This window comes from Chlamydotis macqueenii, chromosome 2 (genome assembly GCF_036417535.1).
Source record: "Chlamydotis macqueenii isolate bChlMac1 chromosome 2, bChlMac1.mat, whole genome shotgun sequence".
NCBI classification, from domain to species: domain Eukaryota; kingdom Metazoa; phylum Chordata; class Aves; order Otidiformes; family Otididae; genus Chlamydotis; species Chlamydotis macqueenii.
In genome coordinates this window covers 46,557,198-46,574,901 of record NC_141557.1, presented here as the reverse complement: position 1 = coordinate 46,574,901, position 17,704 = coordinate 46,557,198, and the positions used below count along the sequence as shown (strand labels likewise).

General features: G+C 41.2%; 1 protein-coding gene across 1 annotated transcript; it reads left to right on the top strand.

Annotated features, from left to right (window-relative positions):
* The first annotated feature begins 10,725 nt into the window (after nt 1-10,725).
* On the top strand, nt 10,726-15,932 carry LOC147601648 (C-C chemokine receptor type 5-like). Its single transcript, XM_010119885.2, has 2 exons — nt 10,726-10,795; nt 14,801-15,932. The coding sequence occupies exon 2, from the start codon at nt 14,812-14,814 to the stop codon at nt 15,880-15,882; it is 1,071 nt and encodes a 356-aa protein (XP_010118187.2). The 5' UTR covers nt 10,726-10,795; nt 14,801-14,811; the 3' UTR covers nt 15,883-15,932.
* The last annotated feature ends 1,772 nt before the right edge of the window (nt 15,933-17,704 follow it).

The window sequence follows — 17,704 nt, the reverse complement described above, 5'->3', positions numbered from 1 at the left end:
GAGGACTGCCTGACATTATTTAAGATCTTCATGCCAACCACTACTGAAAACTGTATGACCCTCAGTTCTTGTGGTTAACAATTCCCTGGAGTTAAAGCATTTTCCATTCTTAAAATAAGAGAAGCAGTGAGTTCTCCAGGAAACATTAACACCATAGCTGGATCACGTCAAGATTTGAGTGGGGCCCAGAATAGTATGCTTCTGTTTCTTGACCCAAATTCTATCCAGTGAACAAAGACTAGTGACATTTACCTGGGAGGACAACAATATTGAAGAGACTCAGGAGTAATACGTCATCTCATAACAGCCGTTTACTGTTATGTGAACATTTTAAGATAAACACTGGGAGGAAGCTTTGAGGAATGATGTACCTGTTTAGTACTCAACATTAATGGAACACCTTTTGGATGTGACTGTATTCTTTCTGCAGTGTGGTCAGGCATTTGGTAGGGGGAGGCTTTTAGGTTTTTTAGGTTTTTCCCCCTTACCTCTTATTTTCCATACATGAATAAAAGATGTTTCCATAAAAAGGAATTTGAAGATGAATATGAGATATATCAAGATAATATCTCTCCTCTGATGGGAGAGTTGACTGACCTTTATCTTGCTGGGGTCATTTAACCCAAGGATTTATCTGTTAGTTAACAGTGTAGTCATTTTTAAACCTAATCCTTTTGACTATAGGCTAAGTTATAGTATTTTTATTTTAGTTCTTTAATTTTATGCCTGTCGTATCACTGTTCAGTTGCTAACATTTTCCAAAGTGGGATTTTTAATGGGCAACATTGTGATTTTTGTGTTTGCAAGTAACTGTGCACACCAAGTCTACTGACTGCACAAGACAACGTTGCACCCTCAAAAAACATGAGCTTTTTTTCTGACAAATTACATCGCTCCAAGGGAAACAGCACTTTACCAATAAAAGCACATCAGCAAAGAACTGCAAGGCCAGAACGAAAATTATCTTGGTATTCAATGTGCAAGATTCTGTATGGAAAAAAAATATCAGGACCCTCTGAAGGATTTTGCAGACCATGAGCACAGTACTGAGTGAAGATCTCCCTAGTTCTGGACAGGTAAATCATGTGTGTAGAGGAAGACTTTACAAGGCAGATGCAGTAAGTGTGTCAGACTAGACTCCTGCATGAGGAAAACATACTCTTCACATACACAGTAAGTCTGATGTTTGGGATATTCTTCTAGGCAGATAGTAGCCTTGGAACTCCAAAAGCAGCCAACTGCAGGGCACTCATACTCACTTTGCTTTCCCAGGAGAAAAGTGCCCATAGCCAAACTGGTGCCTCAATTAGAGTTGCATGCTAATTGAAGACTCTCAAGACTTTTAGTCTACTGGTGTCCTATGGCCATATCTTTATGCCATTATGTGGAGTTTTCCTGTAAAAGAAAGTGGGATTCTAGGGACGTGATGTTAGCAAAGAAGAGGAGGGAGGGGCATAGAGGAGACTTTCTTGCTTCAAACTGTAAGGAAGTGTAGGTGAGCACTCCTTATGCAAGTGAACTGTCCTTCTGCTTTTTTTCCCATTACTTCAGAGGGCACTGCTCATGCATGTAAAGCATAGGTGCATGTAAAGCTTAGGGGCAAGTTCAACTAGCCCCCAGGCAACATAAGAGAGGATTCCACACTAGTTAACCTTAGGCACGTGACTCAGATGCCTAAATTAGCAGCAAAACTCTTCAAGATCCCTCAGGGGTGAGTAGAGAAAAAGAGATGCCCAAGTCAGAAGCAGATATATGATTTAAACGGCCTCTGGGGAAGATTACCTGTCTGACTGTAGAAGGAGAGTGGAAATGCCAGCCTCTTAATTTAGGTGTCAGATGTCTTAATCTAGGTGGTGCAAATACTCTTCCCCCCCTAGCATTAGAACATCAAGGCTTCTATTAGTTGTTACCTTTTAGCCTATCAGCTATTATAATCTGGCCACTACACTGTGAGGTTAATAGCCACAGATAGAATAAAGGAAAGACCAAAAACTATACTCACAGTAAACTTTCTTGCTTGGAAATAATATTTTTCCTTTCTTTTGTACTTTTTTACTGCCCTGAAATGAAAGCACTTTTTAAATATTAAAGCATAAATTAGTTCAGGTGATACAAATCCTGCTGTAACTGTGATATTTCCACTGCTGTGTTTTATTTGGAACTCCTTTCTTGTTGGAATTACGTTTCTTCCTGTTTTCATATTAATGCAGTGAAATTAATAAAATCTATGTCTGAAAAACTATGTATACCCTATAGCCCATGCTCTCCTCCTAAGCAAAAGGGCATCAGCTCTTCTGTCAGAATGGAGGCTGCAAGAAGATGCAACTATGGACTTAAACACTCACAATACTGCACGCCAGCAAAGCAAACCAAACCAAACAAGCAGAAAACTCTCTGCCCAGTCCAGAAGCTACTTCAGCTGTCATGGCTTTTATCCACCCGCAAGCTTGAGAAGAGTGCATTATAATAGCTTCGGGAAAAGTCTAGGGCCACAGATCTTAGATGGGTGAAATCTGACAGGTAGGAGAAACAGGGATGTGTATCAGGGAAAGGGAGGAATAAAGGAGAGCAATAAAAAATGGCACTGTATTAATATTGGGATAAAGACAGGATTCTCCATTGACTTTCTGCAGCTAATTTCAGATCTCCTTGCTCGGCACAGACTGACCCCAGCAAAATGATGTGCCCGCTCTCCTAAGTTTTATATGTAAGGAACTTTAAGCATTCAAAGATCAATATGGAAATGCTTCTGCTTCACCATGTCATTCTTCCTCTTTTACTGTTCCAGTTCCTTTTTCCAGCCTACGATCCACACCTCCTCCTCTCCCCCCGCACGTTTTCATCTGTCCACAATGGGATAAGCTAAATTCTATAACCACTGCCTTAGTTTTCTGATGTGCATTTTCTCATTTTCTATTTTGTGCTGGCAGGAGAACAAATAAACTAAACCTAAAGATTAGCTTATTGTTATGTTGTGCGCCCAGGCAGGATAACCCTTGATCCTTCATTGTAGCTTTGCACTGAGACAAGCAAGGCTCTAGACAGTTTTGTAGCAGATTCTGAGTCTTGATCCATCAGATGTGGCTGCAGCATGGTGTAGCTACAGGCCAGGTAGCTCCAAATTAGGCTAGCAGGACTTCAAGCAGTCTGGTCACAGTGGGATGGAGCTACCCATGAGGAAGGTTTAACAAGATCCCTAGTCCTTGTGAAAGAGAACACAAGTCACCTCGGTAGAGATGGGGGGGAAATTTTACAGAAGGGATACAAATATTTCATAATTTAAGCTCTGCAGGGAAAAGTATTGAGATGAAGCTATAGGTTGTATGTAAGACGTAGAGAAGCAGGTAGATATACAGAAACTGTGTGATGAACTAAAGGTATGTGTGTTGGTTTTGTTTAGTGAGGGGGGGCTATGGTGGCAGCTTCTGTAAGAAGCTGCTAGAAGTTTCACCTTTGCCCAGTGGACTTGGCTGGGCCTTGGGCAGTTCCACTGCTGGCCAGGGCTGAGACAGTTGGTTGCAGAATGTTCCCTGGCAACACCTCTGCAATAACGTATTTAAGAAGGGGAAAAACAAAAAAAAAAGAAGAAGAGGAGATATGAGATATGAAGAAGCTGAAGCGGGGGCAGAGAGGGGGAGGCGCGAGCCTTGTGGGCCTCCCGCTTGGCAGCCGACTGGGCCCAACTCGGCCTGGCCCGGCTGCAAGAAGTGGAGAGGAGATGAGATGGATGATGTGAAGAGATTCTGAGAGGCGTCTGCCAGCCTGTTGTGAAGAATTTCTTGTGAGAGGAACAGCTGCAGATGCCAAGGTCAGTGAAGAAGGAGGGGGAGGAGTAATGCAGCTCCTGGCCAAGACTCCCCTGCAGCCTGTGGTGATGACCATGGTGGAGCAGGTCGTCCCCCTGCAGTCCATGGAGGTCCATGGAGGAGCAGAGATCCACCTGCACCTGTGGAGGACCCCAAGCCGGGGCGGGTGGATGCCTAGAGAGGCTGTGGCCCATGGACTGCCCATGCTGGGGCAGCTGTTCTGGAGGGACTGCACCTTGTGGAAGAAACAACCCATGCGTGAGCAGTTTGTGAAGGACTGTGGCCTGTGGGAGGGACCCCACGATGGAGCAGGGGAGGAGTTCTTCCCTGGAGGAGGAAGGAGCGGTGTAAAGCAACAAGTGATGAACTGACTGTAACCCTCATTCCCCATTCCCTCCTGTGCCATTCGGGGGGGAAAGGACATAGAGGTAATGTTAAGCCCAGGAAGTGGGAGGGGTCGGGTGAAGTTACTTTGTTCTCTTCCACATTATCCTGCTTTGGTTTTAACAATAAATAAATAGTTTTCCCCAAGTCAAGTCTTGTTTTGCCCATAACGGTAACTTTAAGGATCTCTCCCGGTCCTTATCTCAAATCTTGAGCCTTTTTTTCTTATATTATCTCTCCCTGTTACCTCGGAGGGTGGGAGAAGTGGGCGAGAGACTGTTGAGTTTGGTCCCGAGTGGGGCTAAACTATGACAATATGTTAAGAAAATGGCAAGGCACACCAGAATTGTAATTACAGCAGAGAAGAAGCTAACACGAGGAAGAACCACTGCAGTGTTTGGGAAGCACCTGAGCTGCTCTGCTGAAATATTGAGGAAATAAAAGCAAGCGTTTGAGAGTGTGTACAAGTAGCATCAGAACACCAAAAAGATTCATGACAGGAGCTCTGTGAACACTACAAGTAAATTCTTGCTTTACCAGAAATGTTCAACAGCTGAGTGGAAACGGTTACAAGTTTAACATTTTGGGCACTGAACTTCTGAAGAGATAATGCGTTGACTGGGCTTTTAGCATGCTTATGAAAAGAATGCCTAGGTGCCATGGACAAATATCTGTGCATAGCTCTGAAATCAATCAAACAGTTTAGTTTTAGAACAGGACAGGATGGAGTCTGACTTTCCTGTTAGGAGATGCTACTGCCACGTGTTCAGAAGCATGTGGGGAGGAATGCCCCACATAGCAAAAGATAACTCTGCTGACTGTCAGGCAGACTTCCTAAGGGGCAAAAGGAAGTGTAGCAAAAGTGCATATATGGTATTGGTGAGTGCTGAGCAGCACTCACAACCAACCACCAGATCTATAATCACTGCCACTGGTTTGTCTGTGATAAGTATATAAAACCGACAAACACAGAAATAGTGAAGCTTCTGGTAACCAGTGCATGGGGATGTTCCTGTCATAAGACTTTCTTTGTTAAGTCAGCTGTGACCTTATGTGTACATATTTCAGACAAGATAAAGGTAAATGGAGCATAAAGGAAGAGGAGTAGATGAAAATGGACAAATAGGGAAAAATAGTGGCAGAAAAATGAGTTACTTTATAGGCTTTAGCAGAGGCTAATAAAGTAATAGCCAGAGGAACAGGAAGATGGGAGATAAATACTTTAAGCAGAACGTTAGAAGATTTAGGTGAGTAAGAGAGACTTTCAGTTATGAAGCTCCAAAATAAATATCACTCCTTCCAGTGAAAATTATAACAGGGATAAATACAAAGAACATAAAGACAAATTTACATGGCATCTTGTTCCAGTTAACAAAAAACAAAGAAATGAATTGCCAGGAGAATGACATGATGCTGATCAGGTTAAAAGCACAACAGGTAGATACTGCTCATTTTGAAGTTCAATTTTGCTGCTGTTTTCAATCACTGATACCTACTGGCCTTCTCCTAGTGGCTACTGTGGTTACTGTGGCTTTAGAAGCATTACACCTTGGTATAGTAATAAAGAAAAATTAAGCTAGCAGAGGAAACAAAAACAAACCAGTAAATTCTGGCACATTTAGAATATCAATAGCAATCAGGCCAAAAGAAAGAAGGCTGTTTGTCTAGAAATAAGAGGTGAAGGCATTGCTTTGTACCCATATTCTGGCAACATGTGCCTATTAGGAGCTGTACTTCATTCAGAAAATGAGAAGGTAGGGAAAAGAATTGTTATGTAAGTTCATATACCTGTCAAGTAGATTTTTAATTTCTGTGACAATGAGAGCAATCTCAGTTTGAGTTTAAGTCTGAAGTGACTGATGCTGGGAAGGTGGGGCCACAGCACTGAACTGGAGGAGACCAGTGCTATCAGATACGCAGGCCAATGTGCAAAACTGCACAAACCCTCAAGTGACGATCAACTTTGCAGAACTGTCTACAAGTGCCAGTAGGATGCTCACCATATGATACTAACAACAGAACCTATCCTGATACCAGACTTTTTGAATGGAATGGAAATCAAATGGATGGATGCGAAGGAGGCATTCGGATGTAACTTGCGGGGATGCTATCATGAGGTATGGACAATTACAGACTACATCTAATCTTTGGCACCCAAAAGTACTTTCTGGCTCCTGGGTCCTGGCATATACCTTGTCCTTGTACAGGCTGTCCAGCCTTGCTGTGACTTGGTTTTCACTGGGAAGAAATTTGGTGTATGATTTTCCTAGCCTGTCTTATCAAAGGTCCAGAATTTACATGGACCCTGAGGAGTATTTCCAATTCATTTTTGAGATAGTCCCAAATAGCACCTCTAGACCTAGAATTTATGTACTATAAATGTACCTGAAAACAGTAAAGTGTGAGAATTAAAGATCTGTGTAAAAATGAGATAGTGAGAGCTGAAAATTTGTGAAATGCATAGCTGTGGTCCAAAAGTAAAATCTAAATAAATCTAAAATATAAAACAGGGCAGTATACATCACAAGCCTGGATAAAAATGGTAGAAGGAAGCAAAACTCTCTTCCTCCTTGCTGCATGGGGAAACACAGCTAGTTCAGTAAAAGCAGCTTGGGGAAAGCCAAAACAAATATAATACTATGACAATGGAATTAATATGTCCTGCAATAGATAATTATGTACGTGCAAGATTTACAAGAGAGAAACAAATAGAAAACAGAATAATAATAGGGGAAAAAAAAAACCCTTGATCTTACTGCCGGTAAACAACCATATGAAGTAGTGTTAATGCTTGTTTCTTCCAGAGATTGTTTATTGTAACTCAGCTTCCTCATACCTGTGAAATGTGTAAAATATTATTATTTTTTTTAATTAGTCTCCATGACAGAAATCTTAGGGTGTGGTACATAACGGTTTTCCCCCTCATTTTCCTGGAAAAAAATATACCTCACGGATGTAAGATTGGGTGTGATTGTATGGTGGCAGCAAAAGATTAGTTACAGGAACTTAAGAGCCTGAAAGAAAAGGCTGATAAGAAAATAACCCCTAAGCAACAAAGTAGTTTTAGCTGTATGTCTTTATTCAGCCTCTTCAAAGCAAAGACATTTAACCATTACTAATTAAAGAAAGCATATGCTAATACTAACCTAATGTGGACATGGATTTTGTGAATATACCAAGTAACAAAATGAAATAAAGTTAGGAGAATCAAACGGAAAAAGAAATGTACCCCGTCTCTGTTCACATGTCTTCATTCGACCTCTTCTCCAGATGAAAAGGATGATCTGCTTTGCTGTAGTTATAGACTTTGATAAGAGTGTTGTGCACTATCATATTGTGTATCTCTAAAAACATATCTGCCATTCTGCCCTAGGCCTTTTTTTTTTCCAGTCTTTCTTCTTCAGGTGGTGCAAGTTTGTAATACATTGAATGGAAACTGTTAGTTGCATTTTCAAATTTCTCTACCCATAATTCTGCTCGATGACACTTGTATCTCACACTGGTATGTGAGCATGTGGTATTGTCCTAGTAGACATTTCAGTACTGGTGTAGACTTCACGTAAATGATGATATCGCCTTGTAGGAGTGTCATGTCACTTAGATACTGGATACTTCAGTGTGATGGCCTGATTCCTATGAAGATGAATCATATAATCAGCCACTAGATAGAAGAGATTGATGAATGCAGTTTGACTTGACAGTGTACATGGCTGCATATTTGCTGAGTACATCAACTTGAGCCCCACAGGTAAGGAAGAAACCCACTGTCGTTCCAGGAATGTCTTTATGGAAAGAATGAGAATCACGCCACTAAACATCACTCCTACTCATCTCTGAAAGTAAAACCATAATAGGTAAAATTCCAAGCTATGTCAACCCACTGTATTATTCTTTTTATTATTGAGCAATAGCTTAAATTTCTTGGCAAAATTATGAGGCTCACCTGTTTACCTGTAAAGATTCTTAAAATCTGCTGTAGCTCATGGCAAGTGGCAGTGCACTTTTTCAAAGAGATGCTGGGCAAGGGATTGAGAAAAGCTGACTTATAACAACGGATGTGCTACTGCATTGTCCATATCTCAGTGTTGACATGCACACTAGATGGAGGCAATGTGAAGGCAGCAGGGATGAGGAGGTGATGCAGCAGCAAGACAGCCAGTCCCAGGCTAGTATGATGGAGCTTCAGACTGGATGGGCGTTTGAGTTCTCCAGGGGCCCATCGAGAGTGACGAGGGGAGTAGGAGAGCAGAGAGGGGGACAAAATAAAGATCTTGTCCTAACAGCATTGATGAACAACACACCACAAGCATCCCAGTGCCCAGCAAACAGCATGAGGGATCCAAACTCACCTACAGCCACATGCAAGACCTGCTCAAATCTGAGTTCCCAGCAGCTATTGCAGAGCTAATTGAACATTATCATGTAGGTGCTGACAATAAAGTCACAGTCCAGGTGCGTGCTGCAGAGTGTGTCCCTGTATTTGGGCTGCCAAGTGTCATAGCTACTCACACTCTCTCTGAGGATTTTCTCGACCACCTGCGAGACAGCCAGTGAGAAGAACAAAACCATTCCCCCCAGTCAGCTGCTATAACCACGAGTGGCAGAGGCCCTCTGTTGGCATACAATACCCTCTGCGATCTTGCGGTGCTATCAGGAAATGAAACACCCAGCCACCCTTGCTGATCAGACTGAGCTATGAGAATGAAAAGCTATAAGCAACAAAATCAAACAGATTAATAAAGCCAATGAATCTGTGGGAACAAGGGACTGCTTCTGAAGACCAGCCTACCATGGGTCTTAGTTTTAAGTTGTTGATGTTAGTACAAACGTTTGAGACCAGTTTTGTGAGACTATATTTCAGAATCAAAAGCTTGATGAAAAACAGGGAAGTCCAACAACAGGTTTGAGATTGTTTCTCCTGTTCATACAGTATGAGACTATGAAAGGTTGTAGAGTCTTCAGTAGGTTCAGTAACATATAATAAACAATGAACAAAGAAGCAGGCTTCAGAAAGAAATCCTTAAAATGTCTGTTAATTTAAATTTGTAGACTGTTTAGGAATCATACATTGAAAAAAAAATTTATACAATACCTTGTTTGAGAATTATAAGAATTCATTATAAAAGTGCAGCTTTTTTTTTGGCAGTAAACTTTGGCAGCAATTAGGAGCTTGATTTAGGTCTAGTGGAAAAATTTTTAGAAGCAGCTCTTTCCACTGACTGTATAGGGTGTCTAATATAGTTCACCAAGTAAGGTAGTGTGAACATACCCTTAGGGTACCCTATGGCGGCCATTAATTTTGACACTAAGACTCCAGCCCTTAGAGAGCTCATTGGAACAGCTGATTAGGAAAGGAAGAGAAAAATCTATTGATCCCATAGAACAAAGGCCTTGATTAGCCCCTCATGCAAAGAGGCGTTGACAGGGAAAACAAGCTGAGCTTTTCTCTTTCTACTGTCTCCACACAGATCTGAGATGCAACTCAGGAGCTGTGATTTCCTTGACTTTCATTAAGGAATGGTAGCATCTAGACCAAGATACCTCCATTGGGCTTTTGCCATTCTAAAATCTTTTTAGGATACTAAGGACTGAGTGCAGGAAAGACATCCCCTTAGTACCTTCACTAGTCTGATAGGATGAGATACTCCAGAACTCTCCAAAGAGATGTCAAGGGGAGGCAAGGGGTTACACTTTATTAGGTATCTACTCAGGGTTTCTCTCTCAGGGGTTCTCAGACATCTGATAAGACACCATCTCTTTCTTGCTTTCTCCGTACCTTTCAAACCTCCTGTGTGGTTTCTTTGATGTCTAAGAAGGATCTAAAAAGCTGCTCACAGTGCAACTTCAGTTTAATTCTACAAGTCACAGGAATCAACCACACTGAACTAAGTTGCTAAGAAATCAGATTGTATCAGGGTTTCTGAAGCTTATTCCAAAAAGTAACTATGTTGCTTTAAAAGAAACACAGACTCACTACATAGACAAAGTCATAGTCCTATGAGAGGGATTAAAATGAAAAAAACACAGTCCAAAAGACCAGGTTAGAGAAAAATAAAATCAATGAAATCTAAAATACAAGGACTGCAACTCTGAGCAAGTCAACAGAAAGTGAAGGTAATTCAGAATAAAAGTATAGGCTTTATTCAAAAGCTCTACTTTTTGTTTAGGGACAAAAATCATAAAAGAAATTTAATGATTGAGAAATGTAAAAGGATGAAGCTCATGTAAACTGTTCTTGATTCAATGCGGTTAGTTAAATGAAAAAGAGAAAACAATGATATAAAAACCTTTTTCTAAAACTGCAGCTGTGGGTTGTGAAACCTTAAGTTCAGCTCCTAGGAGGACCCTCTACAATTTCGACATCTCTGCACATCTCTCAGAGTTAGGAAAGTAACATCTGATGAACCATTTTTAGAAAAAAAGAGAACTGCTCCTTGATTTTTTCTTAAATGAAAACAAATTTGTTTGCTAGAAGTTTTCAAACTGATACATCCTTCTTCATGCAGGAAGAGGTGGTTTTGACCTTCTTCTTGTGACTGACAGAACAGTTTAGAGTCACTCTTGATGTAATAATCCAAGCCATCACTTGCACCATAAGATATATGGTAAGTCATCTTTGCTTCTTTTTTTTTTTCTTTTAACATTTAGTAGTTGCTTAGGTAGGCTAATGTTTGAGGTGAAAAATACTTGTGGAATCTTGCCAGCTTATTTATCTTTAAAAATTACCCTGGGGAAATGCATAGGATATGTTAAATGGAATACACTGTTTTTAAAGGACAGAACCACTAGAAGATTTGAGCAGAGTATTCAGATAAGCAAAGAAATAAATCTCTAGAGATTAATCTCAGTAAGAAACATAATGGAGTACGCCTCTTACTTTTTCTGTGAAGATGATATATAATAATGTAAATCTGGATTTTAAAACTGTTACTGCAAAGACAAACCAGCTTGTTTGGGTGAAGAGTACTTATTCTTCTCACAGGATGACTACAGAAAATCTGATGTTGTATTTTAAACACTCTGTCTCATGGAACCTGTTTACAAGCAGCATAGCTTAGCCTTTTACCTCTATTTACTACAGCTTTTTAACAGTTACCATTTTATAGCACCGTGCAAATGAACTGAAACTCACTTTAATAAAAAGCAGAGAGCTCTGACCTGAAAATCAGCATGAAACAGTGACGTGAATTTGCTCAGCTTTTCTATGGAGAGATTTTCTCTTGAAGCCTGCATGACTGCTAGTCTCAACCAGAGCAATAGAATATGTATAGCAGATTGTAGATTTCTAGAAATATTGCATTTATCTAAACTATATTCAAAATAATAGGGACTTTTTTTTTTAATATCCTTTCTTCAGAGATCTTCCAGGTTTTTTTTTTTTGCCAATGATCAGGAAACATAAGCCCAGACAGATATCTCTAGCCCAGGTCAACTAATCCAGTGAAGCATTCTAGCCAGTGGCCAAGACTGTTTCCTACAACAGTGAGATTATAGGATAAAGCACAGAACCACTTACAATTCCTTTTTCTGGTTTCTAAATTAGTATCTGAAGTTTCCATTGTCAGCATGTGCTGGATACTATACACAATTCAGGAAGTATTTTTGCAGAGAGGGGCTTCTGAAGCAAAAGCTAGGCTAGAGGAATGGGACTCATTTAGCAAAAGGAACTGCTCTGCTCAGAGGGGAGATGACAACTTAAGCATGCAAAAAGGGTTGAAAGGAAGAAGATAAGATGTGTTTGTCACTCCAAGAAGGCAGAGGAAAAGGAGGGAAAGCACTGAGATCGCAGTTAGCAGAGAGGAGGAGCTCTCGTGAAAAGAATTACCACAATAATATTGAGGCAGTATTTTGCAATAATATTTGCATGAATACTATCAATCACATACTCATAAAATCCCACTCTGGGTTTATGACCCAGGTGCTTTTTATACCCATGTTTACGCATGAGCATCACGCAGGTACAAAATGATCGAGAGAGGTGCTGGGTCTGGCACTGTGTGGCAGCCAGTCCCTCAACCCATAATCCCAATATACGGCATGGCTGACACATTGGAAATGGGGATATTTAGCTATATGGAGTAGCAGGGACTTGTACTGTTAGGGCATGCAACATAGATCTAGCAGATCTAGCTGAAGGGAATATTAAATATTTGCACAGTGCCCAAGTCTTGTCATGTTTTGAAATAAATAAGTTAATGTTTTGGACTAAAGAGTGTTTTATAAAGGTGGCTTTTTTTTTTTCCTAAAAGATTTGCTGCAAGTACTAAAGAAATACAAACCATTATATAATTTAAAATCAATTTACTTACTTACTGTCAATACACCTGAGCCACAGCCACTTCCTTTACCAACAAAAACATTATCTCAGTATTGTAATGACTATGTAGTTAGTATGGCTGTGGAAAAAAACTGTTTCACAGAGATTGCTAGAGCTTCCCAAAAGCCAGTCTTTGAGGAGTTTGAAAGCACTTATTTTATCCCCAAGAAATCTAGGCAAACCTGAGACCCAAACTGTTAAAACTTGCCAATTTTCTCACATTCCTTGTTCTCTAGAAAAAAACTTCCTGTATACTCAACATGCCAAAGTAATGGCTCAACAGGGATGTTCTCATCCATGATATTGCTAGGAGCAGAGTTAACAACCAGACACGGGAAGAACTCAGTGAACGGACAGGAAAAAGGTTTGCAAAAGTAGCACCTCTTTTTTGTTTACAAGGTGCAGATTCTGCTCCAAAAAAGCTTCCTCCTTTTTGAGCAGATTCATATCTGCATCGTGCTGCATAAAAATCTCCACTGGGAGCTGGCAGCTCAGGAGAGATTCAGATCCTCATTTGTAAGGTGACAGGAAAGTAGTCAAAGACCCAGCAACCAGTCGCCTCCCAAAGACCTCAGCTTAGGTTTACCTAAATTAACCACTTTGACACAAATTAAGATAAGGACATCAGCATTTTGAGTGATCTGTGCTTACAGCAGAAAGTAGTCCTTTCAGCTAAACAGTTTTGTCTAGGGAGACACAAAAAACCCTTCAGGGATTTCACAGGCTGTAAATCAGAACGGACCACTACGAGCTTCCACCAAAAAGCAGACCAGAGGCCTGCCCCTGTGTCACTCCAGCCACAAGTGGAGTTTCTTCAGAACTCAAGCACAGAGAAAATGAGGTGGTGGTTTTGAGCATGTGGTCTCTGCAAGACGTCTGCAATCACACAGACTAGACCTTGCCATTGAAAAAAGTGATGGTGAAGCTGCAAGCAGGAAAGGAGCAAACACCAGTCAGGGATCACAGAGCAAGTTGGGGTGAATGCAGTACCTGAAGTCTTCTGTGTCGGGAGCAGTCTGTTGCCTTTGTCAAGAGAACAGGCATCAAATTGCCAGGAAAACACAATTTCAACACCATCAATCTGCTATGATCAGCCACCAATCTGCCATGAAGTGCCTGACAAAAGCAGTCACGATGACAGAGGAAGAAAGAGTAGCCCTTTTATGAGACAGCAAATATCTCTGTTTGAGTGGCTACCAAATGCATTGATTTCACTTCTACAACTAAGTGACCAGGAAGCACATTTGGTCTCTTCACAAAATACTCTTCCCGGCTTCTCATGGGACACATAGGAATTCTTTCATCTTCTCCAGAGGTCTGTGAGAAGACAGATCTCCTACACTTCTCAGAGACCAAATCACACAAAGCTATGCTTCTGCATCCGGCTCACAATCCTACCAGGGAGCTGAGAAAAGGGGAGGGTCTGGCGACAGGAAGGGTTGACATCAAAGTCACAAGGCTTTACCTGCTCCCACTATAACAGAACTTGCCTGCGGGCTTTCACAGCTTTGCTGCACACTCACCTCCCAGGCTGTGACTCCTTCTTGCAAGGGAAGCCCGGTGCCCTAGTAGTACCCAAACCAAGACTGGAAGAACAGAAAGTTTGAGAGCAGGTCCACCAGGTGGGTATGTTTAGTATATGCAAAGGTCATTTCTACACTTCAGTGACCTGATTCCCACAGGCATCAAGGCTCCCAGGAAGGCACAAACAACCTGAACAAGTACCAGTCAGTTTCTCCTACCCATGTCACAGCGCCTTTCCAGACACCAGTTTACACCTTGCCAGTGCCTGGTCCTCCCTGGGTGAGGGCTGCAGTACAGGCTGGCACAATGAGAATGTAGCCAGGTGCCAAGGACAAGCAGAGCTACATGCTGTGTGCCAGTCGCTGTGCCTTCTTGTTGCTGACCTGCTGGCTCGCTGTACCCCTTTGGTAAGCCACTGGGGAGCACAACAGCCCTGAACTACCCACTGCTCACATTGAATTCATCATTCGGCTGCTTCTGCTTGGGTCAAGCAACTGGCAGGCTCTGCTGAGGAGGAACAATGTACCAGACAGCGTACCTGTAGGAAACGACACGCAGCACACCTCCAACATGCAGCAACATGACTTCACAGGTATAGAGATTGGTTTCCTGGGAGCTCTGCAGTTTATTTTCTTCCACACATTGACATAGTAATGCTCATGTGCTCAACAGCAAAAAGCATTCCAGATCAAGACATCAGCATGTTTCATCCCCCTCACGGCCAAGCTTGGCGTTTCCTCTAGTTTAACATCCTTTTCTTCCTTTCCAGACCTACACACCATGGAAAATCATACCATGGACTCAGCTGACCTGCTGTTGACAACAGAATTTGACTACGGTGATTCAGCACCATGCATGGGAACTGAGGAAAAGCATTTTGCAGCAACATTTTTGCCACCGCTGTATTCTTTGGTGGTGATATTTGGCCTCACAGGAAACATGCTTGTTGTCCTTATCCTGGTAAAATACAAGAGATTGAAGAGTATGACCGACATCTACCTGCTCAACTTGGCAATTTCTGATTTGCTGTTTGTATTTTCTCTCCCTTTTTGGGCTTACTACGCTGTTCACAACTGGATTTTTGGGGAGGCACTGTGTAGAATTCTCTCAGGTGCCTACCTCCTTGGCTTCTACAGCGGGATCTTTTTCATAATCCTCTTGACCCTAGACAGGTATTTGGCCATAGTGCATGCAGTGTTTGCTTTAAAAGCTAGGACAGTTACGTATGGCATCCTCACCAGCACTGTCACTTGGGCTGTTGCTCTTTTTGCTTCTGTTCCTGGGATAGTATTTCACAAAACTCAAAAGGAAAACTCACGTTATACTTGCAGTGCTCATTATCCAAGCGATTCCAGAATAAATTGGAAGTACTCCTATACTTTAAAGATGAACATTCTGGGACTTATTGTTCCAATGATCATTATGATTTTCAGTTACTCACAAATTCTAAAAACCTTATTGAGATGCAAGAATGAGAAAAAACATAAAGCAGTCAGACTTATTTTCATTATAATGATTTTTTACTTCATCTTCTGGACACCATTCCATATTTCTTCTTTTTTGCATACATTTCAAAGTTTACTCTTCAACCCAAATTGTGAAATCAAAGGTCAGCTAGAGAAAGCAATCCAAGTGACAGAAACAATATCAATGATCCACTGTTGTATTAATCCTGTGATCTATGCATTTGTTGGAGAAAAATTTAGGAAATATCTTTATGCATTTTTCCGAAAGTATTTTGCAGCCCACCTCTGCAAAAAATGTCCAAATCTGTATCATGAAAAATTAGATAGAGTTAGTTCCACATTCACACCATCCACTGCAGAGCACGACATCTCTACTGGACTGTAAAAGTACACCAAAACATTAGTTAATAAATGTTGCATCACTTGCTTTGCCTTGAGGACTGCCTGACATTATTTAAGATCTTCATGCCAACCACTACTGAAAACTGTATGACCCTCAGTTCTTGTGGTTAACAATTCCCTGGAGTTAAAGCATTTTCCATTCTTAAAATAAGAGAAGCAGTGAGTTCTCCAGGAAACATTAACACCATAGCTGGATCACGTCAAGATTTGAGTGGGGCCCAGAATAGTATGCTTCTGTTTCTTGACCCAAATTCTATCCAGTGAACAAAGACTAGTGACATTTACCTGGGAGGACAACAATATTGAAGAGACTCAGGAGTAATACGTCATCTCATAACAGCCGTTTACTGTTATGTGAACATTTTAAGATAAACACTGGGAGGAAGCTTTGAGGAATGATGTACCTGTTTAGTACTCAACATTAATGGAACACCTTTTGGATGTGACTGTATTCTTTCTGCAGTGTGGTCAGGCATTTGGTAGGGGGAGGCTTTTAGGTTTTTTAGGTTTTTCCCCCTTACCTCTTATTTTCCATACATGAATAAAAGATGTTTCCATAAAAAGGAATTTGAAGATGAATATGAGATATATCAAGATAATATCTCTCCTCTGATGGGAGAGTTGACTGACCTTTATCTTGCTGGGGTCATTTAACCCAAGGATTTATCTGTTAGTTAACAGTGTAGTCATTTTTAAACCTAATCCTTTTGACTATAGGCTAAGTTATAGTATTTTTATTTTAGTTCTTTAATTTTATGCCTGTCGTATCACTGTTCAGTTGCTAACATTTTCCAAAGTGGGATTTTTAATGGGCAACATTGTGATTTTTGTGTTTGCAAGTAACTGTGCACACCAAGTCTACTGACTGCACAAGACAACGTTGCACCCTCAAAAAACATGAGCTTTTTTTCTGACAACTTACATCGCTCCAAGGGAAACAGCACTTTACCAATAAAAGCACATCAGCAAAGAACTGCAAGGCCAGAACGAAAATTATCTTGGTATTCAATGTGCAAGATTCTGTATGGAAAAAAAATATCAGGACCCTCTGAAGGATTTTGCAGACCATGAGCACAGTACTGAGTGAAGATCTCCCTAGTTCTGGACAGGTAAATCATGTGTGTAGAGGAAGACTTTACAAGGCAGATGCAGTAAGTGTGTCAGACTAGACTCCTGCATGAGGAAAACATACTCTTCACATACACAGTAAGTCTGATGTTTGGGATATTCTTCTAGGCAGATAGTAGCCTTGGAACTCCAAAAGCAGCCAACTGCAGGGCACTCATACTCACTTTGCTTTCCCAGGAGAAAAGTGCCCATAGCCAAACTGGTGCCTCAATTAGAATTGCATGCTAATTGAAGACTCTCAAGACTTTTAGTCTACTGGTGTCCTATGGCCATATCTTTATGCCATTATGTGGAGTTTTCCTGTAAAAGAAAGTGGGATTCTAGGGACGTGATGTTAGCAAAGAAGAGGAGGGAGGGGCATAGAGGAGACTTTCTTGCTTCAAACTGTAAGGAAGTGTAGGTGAGCACTCCTTATGCAAGTGAACTGTCCTTCTGCTTTTTTTCCCATTACTTCAGAGGGCACTGCTCATGCATGTAAAGCATAGGTGCATGTAAAGCTTAGGGGCAAGTTCAACTAGCCCCCAGGCAACATAAGAGAGGATTCCACACTAGTTAACCTTAGGCACATGACTCAGATGCCTAAATTAGCAGCAAAACTCTTCAAGATCCCTCAGGGGTGAGTAGAGAAAAAGAGATGCCCAAGTCAGAAGCAGATATATGATTTAAACGGCCTCTGG

What these genes read in the sequence shown, in the direction of transcription:
- LOC147601648 (XM_010119885.2), top strand. Translation starts at nt 14,812, where the DNA reads ATGGAAAATCATACCATGGACTCAGCTGACCTGCTGTTGACAACAGAA.